This window comes from Hirundo rustica, chromosome 4 (genome assembly GCF_015227805.2).
Source record: "Hirundo rustica isolate bHirRus1 chromosome 4, bHirRus1.pri.v3, whole genome shotgun sequence".
In the NCBI taxonomy this organism is placed as follows: Eukaryota; Metazoa; Chordata; class Aves; order Passeriformes; family Hirundinidae; genus Hirundo; species Hirundo rustica.
The window spans coordinates 28,519,179-28,534,830 of NC_053453.1; the positions used below are offsets into that span (position 1 = coordinate 28,519,179).

General features: G+C 37.4%; 1 protein-coding gene across 4 annotated transcripts in view; it reads right to left on the minus strand.

Annotated features, from left to right (window-relative positions):
• Positions 1 to 2,061: 2,061 nt before the first annotated feature.
• Positions 2,062 to 15,652, minus strand: part of LOC120752335 (arg8-vasotocin receptor-like) — a 33,199-nt gene continuing 19,608 nt past the window's right edge. For 2 of the 4 annotated variants that reach the window (XM_058420460.1, XM_040063240.2), the window contains exons 2-3: positions 7,943 to 8,180; positions 2,062 to 6,876 (exon numbers count right to left, since the gene is read on the minus strand). In XM_058420460.1, coding sequence (XP_058276443.1) covers positions 6,677 to 6,876; positions 7,943 to 8,180 — 438 coding nt within the window. In that variant the 3' untranslated portion in view covers positions 2,062 to 6,676. Of the gene's footprint in view, positions 6,877 to 7,942; positions 9,011 to 15,652 lie in introns of those variants that run through there. The other 2 variants (XM_040063239.2, XM_040063238.2) reach the window with 2 other exon arrangements.

The window sequence follows — 15,652 nt, forward strand, 5'->3', positions numbered from 1 at the left end:
TATTCAGTCAGTCTGGTTTCTTAATTTCAGTGACTGAAAATCTAATTTTTGTAGTGTCCCTCAGGTGATTAATACAAAATTCAGCTCTTCGTGGCATACAGTCCTTGCTTAAATTGCAGGTAAGATGAGTTTAATTGTCTCATTCTCAGCAGAACAAAACCTCTATCACAGCATAATGCCCTTCTCTTGCAGAATCATTTGGAAACAACGCCAGAAGTATCAGGCTAAGGTGACACTGCAGTGAAAGGAGCCCGAAGATGAAGATATTTACACATCTATATGTTTATAAGTTGTGTAATGCAACTCTGTGCTGTGTCTTCCTTTTATCCTCACGGAATAAAGAAGATGTGAAGAGTGTTGGGCCACAGAGCACCTCTGCCCTCTGGACTCCTGAAATAAGCAGTGGCATCCCAGCAGGACTTTTACACAATGAAGTCAACTTCCACCCACTGATTGCTCATTTTGGTGTGTTCATGCCCAGCTGGACACTCAATACACAGTTTCATGACACAAAAAAAGCACAGGAAGTAGTTATAGATATGCCTGTGCTAGTGCCTTCAGTATGGACATCACCTGAGATGCTCCTTGATCACTTTGCCTGTTTGTTTTCATATTTCCATGTACAGACAGCCTTAATAATACAAATGATCTAGTTCTGCTCATCTGTTATCACTGCTGTTCACAATATGAACACAGAGTGCTTCAGCCTTACAGTATGCAACACTAGCTAGCGCATGTGCTCTCCTAGTGCCATCTTATTGCTGCTTGGGGAGCATTTGGAAGGGAAATTTCCTAAAAACTGTATACATGCTGGGCATGCTTCATCCATGATCCACAGGAGCAGCTGCAGAGCAGTCCTATGGCAGATCCATGGCATCAACCAACTGTATTATGCACATGCATGCTAACATCCAAGCAGGAGTGAGGTAGAGATTAGTCTCTTTCCTGAGGTAACAAGTGACAGGACAAGACTAAATGGTCACAAGTTGCGTCAGGGGAGGCTTAGATTAGATAGTAGAAAAAGGCTTCTTCACTGGAAGAGTTATCAGGCACTGGAAGAGACTCTGAATGGAAGTGGTGGAATCACCACCGCTGGAAGGGTTTAAAAAGCATGTAGATGTGGCACTTGAGAATATGGTTTACTGGTGAGCACGGTGGCGATAGATTAATGTTTGAACTTGATGATCTTGGTGGTCTTTTCCAGCCTTAATGATTCTATGAGTCTATGGGTCTATGAGTCTATGACTCCAGAGCACTAAGCATTCGACTCGCTGTGGTATCATTCCTTTAATAAGATCTTCATTTAAGGGTCATACAATCCAGTATTAATTCTTTGTGTGATGCAAACAAAATCCCAAATGCTACAATAATGTTTTTAACTTCATCTTTCACAGCAAATGTATTGACCTCCAAGATTTCGTATTCACAGCTGGTGAGCTAAAAATGAAGAACTTCTTTTCTGTGGTTTTTCTCACGTATTTTTTGGGAACAGATAGTTACAAATAAACACATATTGTCTCAGAACATGAGTCTTGTCAAGAAAGGATGAGGAATATGAATCACATTCCCAGCAGACTGTAATTCGTATTAAATGTATCAATAAGCAGTGCATTCACATCATGACTTTGCTTGCCAGAAGGCTTTTATTCTCCATGACAAAGTACAATTTTTCCCATTGGTAAGTCAAAAGCTGGAGCTACTCAGCATTAAATCATTTGAGGCCAGACATCTATTAACACATTGAGACACGGGCAAACATTTCCAATGTACTGTGATAGCTAGCAGATAATTTATTCCTAGTATCTCTTCAAAGGTGGTGATACAGATAATAACTGAACTCATGAATACGCTAAGGGATACAAGAACAGCATCTTAAAGCAAAAATTTTAATATCCAAAAAAATGTGTAAACATTAAACAAAATTTTAACATTTTGTACCAAAATTCATCTTAAGGTAGTTTCATGGAATTGAATGCACAGCAATAATACTGGAACAACAACAACAAACAATCTTTATCCTTTTAGCCAAATAAAATATTAGCATCATATATAAAAGTTGCATTTGTGATTGAAAACATGCTTCTCATATTTCAGCTTCATAACTGCTCTACATATATCAGAGTGTCCTAAATTTCTTTTCTTTTAAAACTTATGGTTGGCTATATGATGATTTCATTTAAATAATAGTGATGATGGTGATGATGGTGATGATCATGATGAAGTAAATGATAACGATGAAAAGATTATGATGTCTTTCTTGGGTCTTAGTATTTGTTACTACAATGCTTGAAAAGTGGTCACTAGCATGCTTTTCTAGTTATATCTGCCTCCAGATGTTTTTCTAGTTATATGTGCCTCCCCAGCCATAATTTCCAGAGATCTTCAAGTTCAAATGTTTTTGTTTGGCATTTTTTTAAACTTCTTCCCCAGATGGCAATGTAATATTTCCTCCACTAAGTCCTACTGATTCCCGCATTGTTAACTCAGAATTCAGAAGATTTGTAGCTAAAATCTGGGTAACACACAATTTAACAATTTTTGGTACACTGCAATGGATGCAAGAAGCACAAATTCAAAATTCTGAAGATCGCTCAAAGTGTGAGTCATGATATAAAAAAGCTCCTGATTAATACAGTAGCACTTGAATAGGTTTGCACTGTGTCTCTAGGGCAACATTTGGATGGAAAGGCAAGAAGCCTTTGCTTAGTTTCATTGCCCCCAAAGTTCATTATGGAGATGGATGATATACCTTAGTTGAATTAGATGCTACAACCTACCAGCAGAAAGTGTATGCTTTGGTCTGCTGAACTGGCAAAAAAAAGAAGAATGAGAGAATGGGTATGGCTGCCTAGTTTCACTCAATGTCTATTCTTTTTTTTTCACCTAAAGAGTGAAGTGCAAATTAATAAAAAAATTTATGGAGAGGTTGTAAATATGCCCAGAATCTACACCCTTAATGAGATGACCTTCAAAAAGTCCTCAAGTGGTCATAGCAGGGGCATCATATAAGCCCAGGGAAAAGACACAGCTTCTGTCCTTTTGTTCCAGAGAGACAAAGTGAAGACAACCTTGGCCACCTTAGCAAGGCTGGTAGAGTTTGGGATATATATTGCAGATCATGAAGGGACCTGGGACGAGGAGAGCAGAGAGGGACCTGCTGCTGACACACATAGGGCTGAAGAGGTAGGATTTGGAATGGAAATCAGAGTTTTGATTTGGTAGGATAGATTCCATCAGTTTTTATTTCAGCTTTTCTAACAGCGTGATTTCCTTTCAATTCAAATCTATATGGATCAGCCATGGATCATCCTATAAAGGTCCTCGATAGAGAATAAATTATTTATGGCTGCATTACTACAAGTAATACAATTCCCATTTGAACTGTTTGCAGCCCTGTTTTTCTGCTGTATGAACAATCTGTTTCATAATCATGGATGTTTCCTGTAGATAGCCAGGGCATTCAGGCCCAAATCTCTACCTTATGAAGTCAGAAAACAACTTTCTTTTTTTTTTTTTTTTCCCTACTCCAAGGAATCCAACCCAAACTGAATTTGCCTAAAAGAACTGAATAGCTGGGTCATCTTGCTTTGCCTTTGTCAATTCATGACACCCTTAAGCCAAAAAGTAGCTAACATTCATAAGCTCTTGAGGATACTTTTGTCCTGGTCAGGTGTTAGACGACTAGAGAATGTTAGACAACTAGACAACTAGAAACTAGCCATGTTTGTCTCACAGAATAAACCATGCCAGTTCCAGCTTGTGTCTCCATGTCACTCTGCCAGTCTTCCCCCAACAACGCAGACACAGGAGCGGTTAATTCCACTCAGTATCTGGTTTCTCTTGTCAGAACTAAATTATCAAAGTGAAATTGTCAGGACGATAGTTTGGCACCATCTGTAAAATTTCTCAGCATTATTTCATTGCAAGATTAAAAAGTTTATCATGTAGCACTTCTGTCTTCAGTGTTCACCATTTAAAAGAATGTGAACTGGGACTGGCTATGAAAATACAGAAGCAGTTCTGTACCATAAAAGAATTATCAAAGTATACTGTTAAGAATGCAAAACATGGTGGGTTTTTCTTTTCATTGTACTAGGTTGTTTTTGTATTTTTTTTTTCTGTAATAAATCCATACAGAATTAATAGATTACATTGTCTTTGATTCTTCTTATCTGTACTGCAAAATATAAACTGCTAATTTTTAAGCAAGAATCTAATTCCTTTTAGTGGACTGTGCCTTTCCCAAGTAGTAACAAAACCATGGAAAGTAAAAAAAAATCCCCACCCAGATAACCAGAAAGCATATCACAGTGCCAGCATCAACAACATAGTAATTAATTTCAAGACTGAGAACACTAGGTATTTTTCTACTCAGAATTTATTTGTGTGAGAAAACAGAATCTATGCTTTGATGATAAAGGCTTTCATCTGATAACTGGATTTTTTCCTTTTTGTGGGCTTCCACTGTGCCCCAGGGGACTCATATGTTTGAGTTACTGATTCTCCTATATAGATTAAACACCTTGGCCAGACTGCAGTGTTGTGCCAAAGTCAACCCTCTCTCTTAATGAGATACTGCAATACCTGCTGGAAATCTAAGTGCAGTGAATTGAAAAATATATAGTTCAGATGAAGACTCAAAATATAGAGTAAAACAAGGGCACAAGATGTTCAAACTACAACTTCCAAGAACACTGATGGCGAAATTTACAGAGAGAAAATTTTATTTTATTTTTAATTGTCTTTTTTTTTTTTTTTAATAAATAAGAGAAATCCTGTAAAGCTCACTTTATAAGGATTTTAAAAAAATTAAAAGGAAAAGGGAAAAAGATACTCAAATGAATTTCCCATAATTTGAAAATAAGTTTTGATGGAAAAAAAGTGGACCTGAACCACACTGCCCACTGAGACCGTTAGTCAGTGCTACCCATCAGGTAGGCAGGGCAGGGTATGTCGGATAAGGACACACATCTGGAAAATGCAGCCCAGCTTTTTTTCCTATGAGAAAAAGGAGGAATACCTGTGTTCAAATACCTCTTGACAGACTGAAACTAAAAGTATCCATAGCCTGTAATTTGCACCATAGTACAGCAACCTTAAATTTTTTTTTTTAAGAGCAGGGCTCATGTCAGGGGAAGGAAAATGAAAAAGTCAGAAGGAAAGCACTTGAGAGACAAAAATACAAGTGTTTCGAATATTATAGGCAGTGAACAATCATCACTGAACTTGAGAAGTTCTGATGTTTCATTCAATACATGATGAAAATATGTCTGAGATATGGACAGTTAACACTGCTCTCAGACTTTGAATGAACACATCGAGGTACTGTTATTTGCAACATCCAGCTCTACCAAATTATTTATAGAGCCAGTAACAAATATATCAGCAATGCAGAAGTATAATTAGTAGAAGTTAAACTTCTATGTGATCAGTATTTAGTTTAAATCAATATTTCTTTTACTGCAATTTAAATACTATTAAAGCCCCACAATGTTATAGCTGTTCTACTGATATTTGAGACTGCTAGCACTCAAAAAACTGAAATGTAATGAAACACAGTATAATGTAGATACATTACATGTGACCAGATATAAGTGCCACAAAGATTCCCTGGGAATGCAGATCCATTCTTACCTGAATGAGCCTTGCTCATATTCCTTTCATATTTCTCTGATGAGACTGTAGACATTGAAATGAAATACAGTTACCTGCATATAACACCCACAAAACAGCAACCAAATGGCATTTGAGATAAAGATAGGCAGATTTATTTTTACAGCAAATGGAAATATTTGAATTTGAACCTAAAGGGATACTAAGGAATAGAATAATAATTGGTTCTCTGCCAATAAATCCCATGCTAGAACAAATGGGTTTGAGTGCCAAATGAAAGTGTATACTCTTAGCATCCACTTTTTGTTTAGAGTATGTATATGTGTGTGTGTATGGGGTTTGTGTAGGTGTCCAGTTAACTGCTTGCACATCGGGAAACACATGGAAAATCAAATCCCAAGGTGTGAAGGAAAAACCCCTGAACTGCTGCTATGCTGCTGATACCTCCAATCCACAATGGAATTTGAAACTGAAATAGTGGGTTCAATGTCACAAGCACACCAAATTCTTTTTTATAATTATATTAAGCTGCTTGGCATTTTATAAATGTACATAAAGAGTTAATTTAAACTAGGTGCTAGCAAACTGGCAAAAGCTTTTTCTGACTTTGTGCTGCCATCTCAAGATTTGTCACTGTACCTCAATCACACCAGAATGATGAGCAATTAGTAGTTCACTCTGAAAACATATTCAAGTTTAATTATATCAGGTTCCTTTTCAATTATGTTTCAATTTGTTGGACCAAGTAATAGTAAAATTTTACTACTCAGAAATCCAGATGGGGAAGTACTTTAGGACACAAAATATCTAAGATACTTTTGTGTCTCTTTGTCAGTCTTTACAGGAGCTCATTCTGATAAGACAGTGGTGATTGAAGCACTGAGCCAGGCTTGCACAACACAGAAACTTCCTCTATATGCTACAGAACTGCAGAGAAATATATTTTTTACAACAAAACCCAAATTTTTAGCTTCCTTATCCACGAAATAACGGATAGTGGTACAATATCATTTTGTCTTGTGAACAGAGGGAATGTAACAAAACAACAAAAAGCTCTCAGCATTTATGCAGAAGTACTATTTTCCTCAGGGTCTCTGTCTATGAGATGAATGCTCCCCGTGAGCACGGATTCCTCTTGAGCCGAGGTATTCTCCAGCTGCTTATTTGTGCAATATGGAATCTGGCCACAGAAATACATGTAAATCCATGGGTTGGCACAACTATTTAGATTGCCAAGGAGCATTATAATGGTGAATGCTGAACCTAGAACAAAACAATTAAAGGAATAAGAGACCAAATAAAACACTCTTACAAATATGTCACATTTTCACAGTCTGCTGCTTTCTGCTATATCTATTCATATATTAGAGCTAATCTGTTAGTAGGAAATTGCCATTTCAATGCAATTTGGAATTGCTGAAGGTATAAAGCACACTTTATTTTACGCATTCAGAGTTAAATAGTTTCATATAGCTCTCTTTTGGATGTAGTTGCATTAATTTTAAAAGCAATTACTAAGATGTTAAACAGATACAAATAAATACAGATACATATTTTGACTTAAATGTACGTGGAATAAGACTCAAATTCACACTGACAAGAAGATTTCTTAAAGTTCAGAGACTACTATTTTTATCAGGCAGGACTATTATATTTTTTCCCTTTTTTTTTTTTTCCAACCTTCGTTTAGAATAGGTGAATTTAAAGTCACATATAGAGTCTGCCTTTCACAAAGAGGCAATAAAATCAGTTTCACAAGACTATTCTTGTTTACATCATGGTGTTTGATAACTCTCTTGCTTTTTTTTTTGCTTTAAAAACAGCTGGTTGAAAACTTTTGGTTGTTTCATAGTGTACTACAGAGATCTCATCAATAGGATTTCAATATTAAAAAAAACCAAAACCACATATGTCTTATAACATCACTGTTCTACCCAGTAAATAAGAAATAATTTTATTACTTTGAATAGTCAATTGCTCTTTTTCACTTCAAGAACCCAAAATACTGCTGCTATAATACCTAAAACCTCTAAAAGTCTGAGGCTTTACTGAAGCACATGACACTTTTCACCATGCTGTTCATGAATCTTTAAATTGTTAATCACTCAAGACACACACACAAAATAGACACATGACATTTTGATCACATAACACAAGAAGTTATGTGATCAGTTGAATACAGGAGATAATCAATCCAGGTATTTCTTTTTAATCATCTTCAAATGACCACATGCAACCTTTACACAAAAGCAAAATGCAAACATAAAGCACTCAACAGCAGTGTGCTAGCCTGCTCTGCAGCTATGACTGAGGAGGGAGAGCATCTTACCTTCGGTCACGATGCTGGGGAACCACACGGACCACAGCTGCGCAATGAAGAAAGGTGACCAGCAGAGAACATATGCAACAACTGTCACCACCGTCATTTTTACTGTCTTGATCATAGCCTTTGAAATACAGTTCACGCTGCTTGCTCGGGATGGCAGGACTTGATTCTGATTTGGTGCTTCACATTCATTCTGTTTTTTCAGATTTATATTTCTTCTGATTATTTTGCAAATCTTGACCTGGCATGTGATAAGAATTGCTGAGGGAATGAAGAATATAACTACAAAAATCCAAGTCACATATGCCCTTGGGCCCCAAGGCTGAATAAATTCACCCCAACATTCAAAGACACCTGGAGATATTTCAGTCTTAGAAAAGATAAATACCTGTGGTAGGCTAAGAATCAGTGCTATAGACCAGCTGGTGCAAATGGGGATGTTCCAGAGAGCTCTCTTCTTTTGGAAAGTGACCATAGGGTAGCAAACGGCTTGATATCTGTCCACTGTCATGACCACTATCATATAAGTAGAGGCAAACATGCCCAGCAATTGTAGATACTTGATAAATCTGCACAAGAAATCTGGCCCTATGAAAACATCTGTAATATCCCATATGAGTTGAGGCAGCACTTGGAAAAAGGCTACCACTAAGTCAGCAATGCTGAGGTGAAGCATGAACACATACATCCTAGACAGCTTCTTCCTTCTTCGCCACAGCACCAGTATGAGAATGAAATTGCCCACAGACGCTGTCAGAAATATGACCCCCAGTACAGCAATCTCTACTTGAGCTAATTGCTCGTCTCTTTCTGGTCTTCCAATAGGATCTGACTGATTTGTCAAACTCAGGAATCTGTGAGGAGGAGGACTCTCGGTCTGATGTGTGTTATCCTGCACAGGAAATGAAAAATTCTTCATAATGCACAGAGGCTACTCACAGTAGCTGCCACTTGCGACTCAGATTGACAGCTGTGAAGCACTGGCTGGCAAACAAACCAGCCTGGGTTTCAGGATATCTTCAAGCAAATCTTCCTGCTCATGCGAACTAAAGCAGTGGGACTTGGATCGTGATAAAATTCTGTCTCTTGCTGGCATGCAAAAAGGCTTTATATAGGCTCCCAGCACACAGAGCCTTATGTAACTGCAGAGCCCTCGGGTAGGCTGCAGGGACAGCAGCCAATGGCAGACCGAGCCACACAATTGGGGGAAATATATAAATAAAAGGCAAACTTCAGAGGCTCAATGTGATTCAATTACTCACTTCAGTCAAAACCCAAACTCGTAAATAGCTATGACCAGACTCATACTTAAATGACCTTACTCGGGAGAGTTCTTGCAAAAATTTTTCTAAGCAAACCAGAGAAGCACACTTCAGAAGGATTGGGAGGAAGGTTTATACGTAGATAAAATTAGGTCCCTCAGCTCAGGCACATTGTAATGGCAACCTCCAGGCTCCTGAGGCATGACCACATCCTAAATGCAGCACAGACAAAGAAATGCATTTTCCCATAGCTCTTTTTTTTTTCCTTCTCTTCTTTGGAGCCACCTGGTTCTAAAATAAAAAGAAAAATATTTGTACTGCCCTAAAAATAATATCTTTATTTCAAGACTGCGTCAAGACTTAGAGGTTTTTTCTCAGCAAAATGAAAAATAACACATGTGAAATAAATTACTTTTATTGGGACTGTGAGTCTACTGAGAATTTAATTTAAAAAAAAAAATAAAAAATCAGTGGCAAATCCAACTGTGGAAAAGGTCTCTATGATGAAAAAATATCCAAAGGTCTCTATTCTATTATAGTGCTAAAGTCTGCGAGGTGATTTTTCAGTATCTAAATATTTTCATTTTTGTGGAGTAAATTGTATCATGAACACAGGAAATTCATTGTTCTTCAACTTTCCAGTATGACTTTTGCATAAAGTTAGTGGCAGATAAGAATAGAAAATTTAAACCAATCTCTTTTTTTCTTAATCTCTCAGCCTGCCCTCTTTATCACAAAAGAGATATTTAATAAAGTTGATTAGTTTAATATGAAAAATAACAGATAATTGTATGCACCCTTACTTGAAGCTAGGGCACTCATATCCTTCTGGTTACAGTCAGGAGACTGGTAATTTGAAGTCTTTCTGAAGAGGAAATCAGGAAAGTGAAAAGCAATATCCATGCTGCATATATAGTACATAATACTGCACCTAAGCTGAATAATCACTGTGCTCACAACTATATTATAAGACCAGCTCAGGAAGCTCACAGACAGACTACTACTTCTTTGCCACTAAAATATTTTCAGGTACCAGCAAACAGGTGAAGGGAAAAATTCATAAACAGTATGCTGAGGTAGACTACAAAAGTTTATAAAACCTACATGGCCTCTTTTCTCTTCCTCTTTCCCCCTTATTTGCCAATAGTGCATGAAAGGGTAAGACTTTGAGAACAGACAATAGAGAAGCTGAACAACCTCAGGAAACTTTTCCACTGACAGCAGCTGTAAGTATCCATAATCTAGACTTGGCTGAACACTGCTTCAGCTGCCTGAGTCTACAAAGGCTTTTCTCTAAGACTGTGTTGCAAAGAGTATGAATCAAAACAACTTAATCTAATATACCTGATTTTTTTTTTTTTTTTTTTTTTTTTTTTGCTAAATTAAGGCCTATTTGTAGGAAGCTTGGATTCCTGAGGTTTTTTTCTTTTAGTTTTTCCTCTCAATTTGGAATCTATCTCAATTAGTGGGAAATGGGCATAGCAAGACCACAGGGGAACAAATGGGTTTGCCTTAATCCTCACTCTCCCTTCACCCAGCAACTTGCAGAAGAGTAAGTGAATTGGCCACAAACCATAAACCCCTGGAAATGCTGCTGATGGCAAACACTGAGCTGGAGAGCAGCTGGGCTGATCTCAGCTTCTGTCTTCTGATGGAGACTAAGTTTCAGGTTTGTGCTCCAAAATGATTTACCTTCACCATCCTCACTCCACAACTTGACAAAAAGCCAAGTGGGATCTTTATTCTTCCAGCAAGATATGATGTGAATGGTTATATCTCGGCAAAGCTAGGATTAAGTGGGTTGGAACAGGAACATGTTGAAGAGAATATTAAGTTCAGGGTCAGGTATGGAAGATAAACGTAAATTTATATTTCATTATTAAAATTCAATATCAAGAAATTAAACGCAAAAAAAAAGCGCAGTATATGCAACAGAAGTCAATTCTGGGATACTTTTGGAAGATTAATCAACAGAATGCCATACCTATTTGTATGATTTTTCACAATGCATAAGGTATGGATAGACATATATTTCAGGCAAATGAGTTTTATCAGCTATACATAGAATGGCCCAACAAGAACACACCACTCTTCCTCAGTCTAGACATGCACACAAAGCAGAGTGTCTGGGCAACAGCCCAGGTGTCAGATCCAGCATATGGACACAGGATAAAGGGCAAGCACACTGTGAAACAAGTAGCCTTCGCTATGTTTCCAAAAAGGGTGGTGGCCCTCCTTTACAAATTGGCCTAGTGATGTAAGACTCTATTCCATCTTGCATATAATCAGTCAAATAAATGTTAATTGTTTCATAACTTTATAATTGTGCCCTTTCAATCTTTTTCATCCGTGCAAGCAGATAGTCAGGATAATGTTAAATTGAAATTTAATCCACTCTGGGAATATAACTTGCTGAGAAAAGAAAATTAAGATAACAGATTAAAATGTTTAAGTAGCCTTAGCTATTCTTTTATGCCAACATTGTCCTCCTGTTGCCCAGCTTTGCTTTATTACAAACTGTATTTGTCCAAAGTTATTTTAATTAACTTCTGCTGAACTTGTCAGTGTGGACTGTCATCTAATGTCTGTTAGTTAGCTAAAGGGAGAGATCCAGCTCACAGATTAAGATTCCAATTTAGCTATCTGCTCTGAATTTCAGAATCACACAGCTGCTCAAGGCAGGGACAACACTGAATTCACAGCACTTTGCCCAGGGTTTGTCCAGTCAGCTCTTGAAAGAGCTTAGAACACCAAACCTCCCTGGGTAACTGGTTACAAATGCTTATTTTCATTGTGAAAAAAACTTTCCTTATATGTCACCAGACCCTCCCCTTATTCATGCCACCTTCTCTCATTCTTCTGGCAGGACTTAAGTAAAATCCTGGCTTGGACCTCTTGCCAGCATCCTCCTAAGCAGTGCAGGGGCACTGTTAGTTCCTCTGAAGCTGTCTCTCCTCCACGCTGAACAAGCTACATTGAGAGCATTGTGGAAAATACTGTATTCAAGGAGTTAGTGATCTTGAACAGGACATGTATGTTCTACTGAGCCTTGTACTTAAAGCCTGTGCTGACAGTGGTGAATATTTTGAATGAGATGACATCCCAGTCCATCAGGAAAAAACACATGTGATTCTTTGCCACACAAAAGAACAGGCTCCACATTGTGGGAAGAAGGAGGAGCCTCTCCACAGATAGCATCTGTGCAGCATCCATGTAATGCCTGTCTGATGCTGCACAAAAATGGAGTTCCCACCATTTGAAGGGACCTAAGATTTCCTCACTATCCATATTTCTAGGGTTTACCCTACCTTAAGAAAACAGCTATTTAAACACCTTCCTTATTGTTGCACCCCCTGGTGCAGAGCACAAGCCCAGTTCCCTCAGCCTCCCTCAGTAGGGTACATCTTCCAGCTGTCCGATCATCTTCACAGTGCTATGCTGAGCTCTCTCATGCTCATCAACGCTTTTTTTGTACCTAGGGGCTCCAGGACCAGAGGAAATATTTCATGTGTGGTGACTGAGGAGGGCTGAGTTGGTGGGAAAAAAACACCTGACCTATGAACTCCATGTGATCTGTGTGTGTGTCAAGTTCCATTACAATCTTTGTCTTCCAAAAACTGCATGAATTGCAGTGCATTTCAGATTTTTTTTTTTTTTTCCAATACAAACAAGGAATATATGCTGAAGCAGAAATATATGCATTTTAGGGTTAAATGCCTTTGACCAGTTTCTAAAACCCAGAAACTGTTTAATTTTTGAGAAATATTACTTATTTAATACAACTTGTGAAGGAATAGATCTGCAGTTTTTTACTTTGGAATGGATAAGCAAGTTCTAAACCATTCCTATTTAAGGAAAGATCAAGTGGAAAATATTGCTTTTGATGTAAGAAACCCAGGTCTGCCTCTTTTCTCAGTGAGATTCTGTAGGTGTGAAGAGCTAGTAAATTATTATTACTGCACTTGTCAAGTCATGAAAACCAACTAATTAAGAAGAATTATTTCTTGTGTGATTTGCTACATATTTACAGGATTTTGGAACAATCATTATTTCCTTAGTGCTGATTTGTTTCTATTTATTTTCAAACATTAAAATGTAAAAACAGCTTCCATAGGCCTTATAGGGAGGAAGAGACTAGAATGCGCAGTAAAAGATTCAGTTACCAAGAAGATGGTAGAAACATTTACTTAATTTTTTTTTTTACATGAAAAACTTACTTAGTAATATATTCTGTAGTAGATAAAAGGAGTCAACATAGCATTACATTGAAATTGCCATATTGATAGACACTATGTTTGAGGAGATGTATTAAGTAATGCAAATACATCAGTAGCATGAATTGTTATGAGAACTGTTTCAGGAAGTAGTGCAATGGATAGCAAATTGATTCTTTCCTACAGGAGATTAGTCAAAGTTACACATGAATACTGTTAGCCTGTAGCACAGAGGCATTTACAGCAAGGTTGGTCCGTCCATATTTTTCACGAATGTAATATTGCTTATTTCCCAAACATGATGGATAAACTACTTTGCTGTAAGTCTTTATTTCCTGGACTAAAATTATGTGCACCTTAATGATGCTGTACAATCTCCTACAGTTCTGGATTCTTAAAAAAAACCCCCACCATTAGTATACTAGTTATATTAATATACAAGGTTCTTTGGAGGAGGCTTAACAGCGCAGTTCAACCTCATATAGTTAAAAAGTTACATCTAAAGACAATGTGCCAATAGAAGACAGACACAAATACATTATAGACACTATTACAGATAGCATATAATAAATCATGCAATGTAGGCAGCTACCAATGCCATTGTCACCACACAAGGAGACACAAAATGACGAATAGCATCAATAACTTTATTCCTCAGAAAGAGTTAAGCTTTGATTCAGACAAAACCACTTCTGGGCAGGAAGGAGAGCTCTTAGTGAAGCCAAAAAAATATTAGAAAATGCCAGGACAACCCAAAATCTCATCCATTTCCAGTCAAGATGAACTAGAAACCACCCTTAACTTTTCAAATTAACATTATAATGAACACAGGACAACATTTTGTCCTGCTAACCCAGTTTATACTCCAAAATGGAACTGCACACATCTGTGTTTGGTGTACATGTGTTATGTGTTTGTAAACACTAATCTGCACACACACGACCTGGAAGTCCCTCACTTTATAAGAAACTATGTTCATTTATCAAATGAGTAAATTAACTGTGTATTTAAAGGAAGAGGGTATTACTTCAGTAAGATTAAAGGTTGCATCAAAACAAATGCAGGTCTACACAGCCTTAGAATGTTGGACTGCAACACATCAAACAACAATATTTACTCTTAGGCAATATTTTGGAACAAGACCTTCCTAAATTAAGTGCATCCTCCAGTAGGAATTAGCCACAGGCATTAAAGCCAGAGGGAAAAAATGTGTATAGGCCCCCTGTGACTTGTAACTAGGCACGTCCCAAATACTTACCACAAAACAGTACCACTAACTACGTAGAGTACTACGTGCCTCTTTTTAATCCCTAGAGAGATTACGTCTGAAACAATAACTTTTTAACCTGTTTCAGTAAGAACTTTGTTATTTGCTATTGCTGACCGCATTCTTTAGGTAAATTTCTGATTTTACGGCTGTTACTGACAGCAGTGAGTGTGGGTTCTACTGGGTCCAAAGCCTGGAATCAGTTTGCTTAATTCATGTACTTATTATAGTGCTAGAATTATCTTCCACAATTTGTAAGCTATTCTCTAAGTAATCCTTCTTTCCTACTGCTGCTGTAAAATTTCATGCAATTTCAATAACATGTTTACCCGTAGAGTACAGAGTTTTTAGTCGCTCTTGTACATCTTCCATCATGCTATTTTAAGACAGAAATAAATCATTATAAATCAGTGACATCGGCTTCTGCCAAAAACTGTCTTTTTCATTTGCAGTATTCCAGACAGTCTGGTTTCTCTACCAGGACGCTAAATGGCCTGATAGCTCACCTGCCACAGGGTCGTGGAAAACAACTGACAGATAAGGAGCTTCACCAAGGCTGGTCAGAGCAAAGAAAAATGAAGAAATAATGTGTAACTTTTGGAGAAGGAACTACGATAAACTGGTTTGATGAAGAATTACAAACCACTTTTTCCACAGATGAGAAATTTTAAGTAGGGCTTTTTAATAAGGGCAAAAATGTTAAGATGGTACCTAGTATAATACTTAGAGGTCCAGAGCAAAGATCAGCCATATGTCAATAACTGAATTAAAAGACAATGTAAATAAAGATGGCAGTCAGTTTCTCCAGCAACACTGAGTAAGCAGTTGTAAACACTGTGGATGGTGAATTAACTCCAGCAGATGTAAAGAGACTGTGCATTTTCATCTCCTTCCATTTATACCAAAAACCTTGGGCGACGCTTTTTACAATCATAGATTCAACCAGATGCTGCAGTAACAAAATCCATAT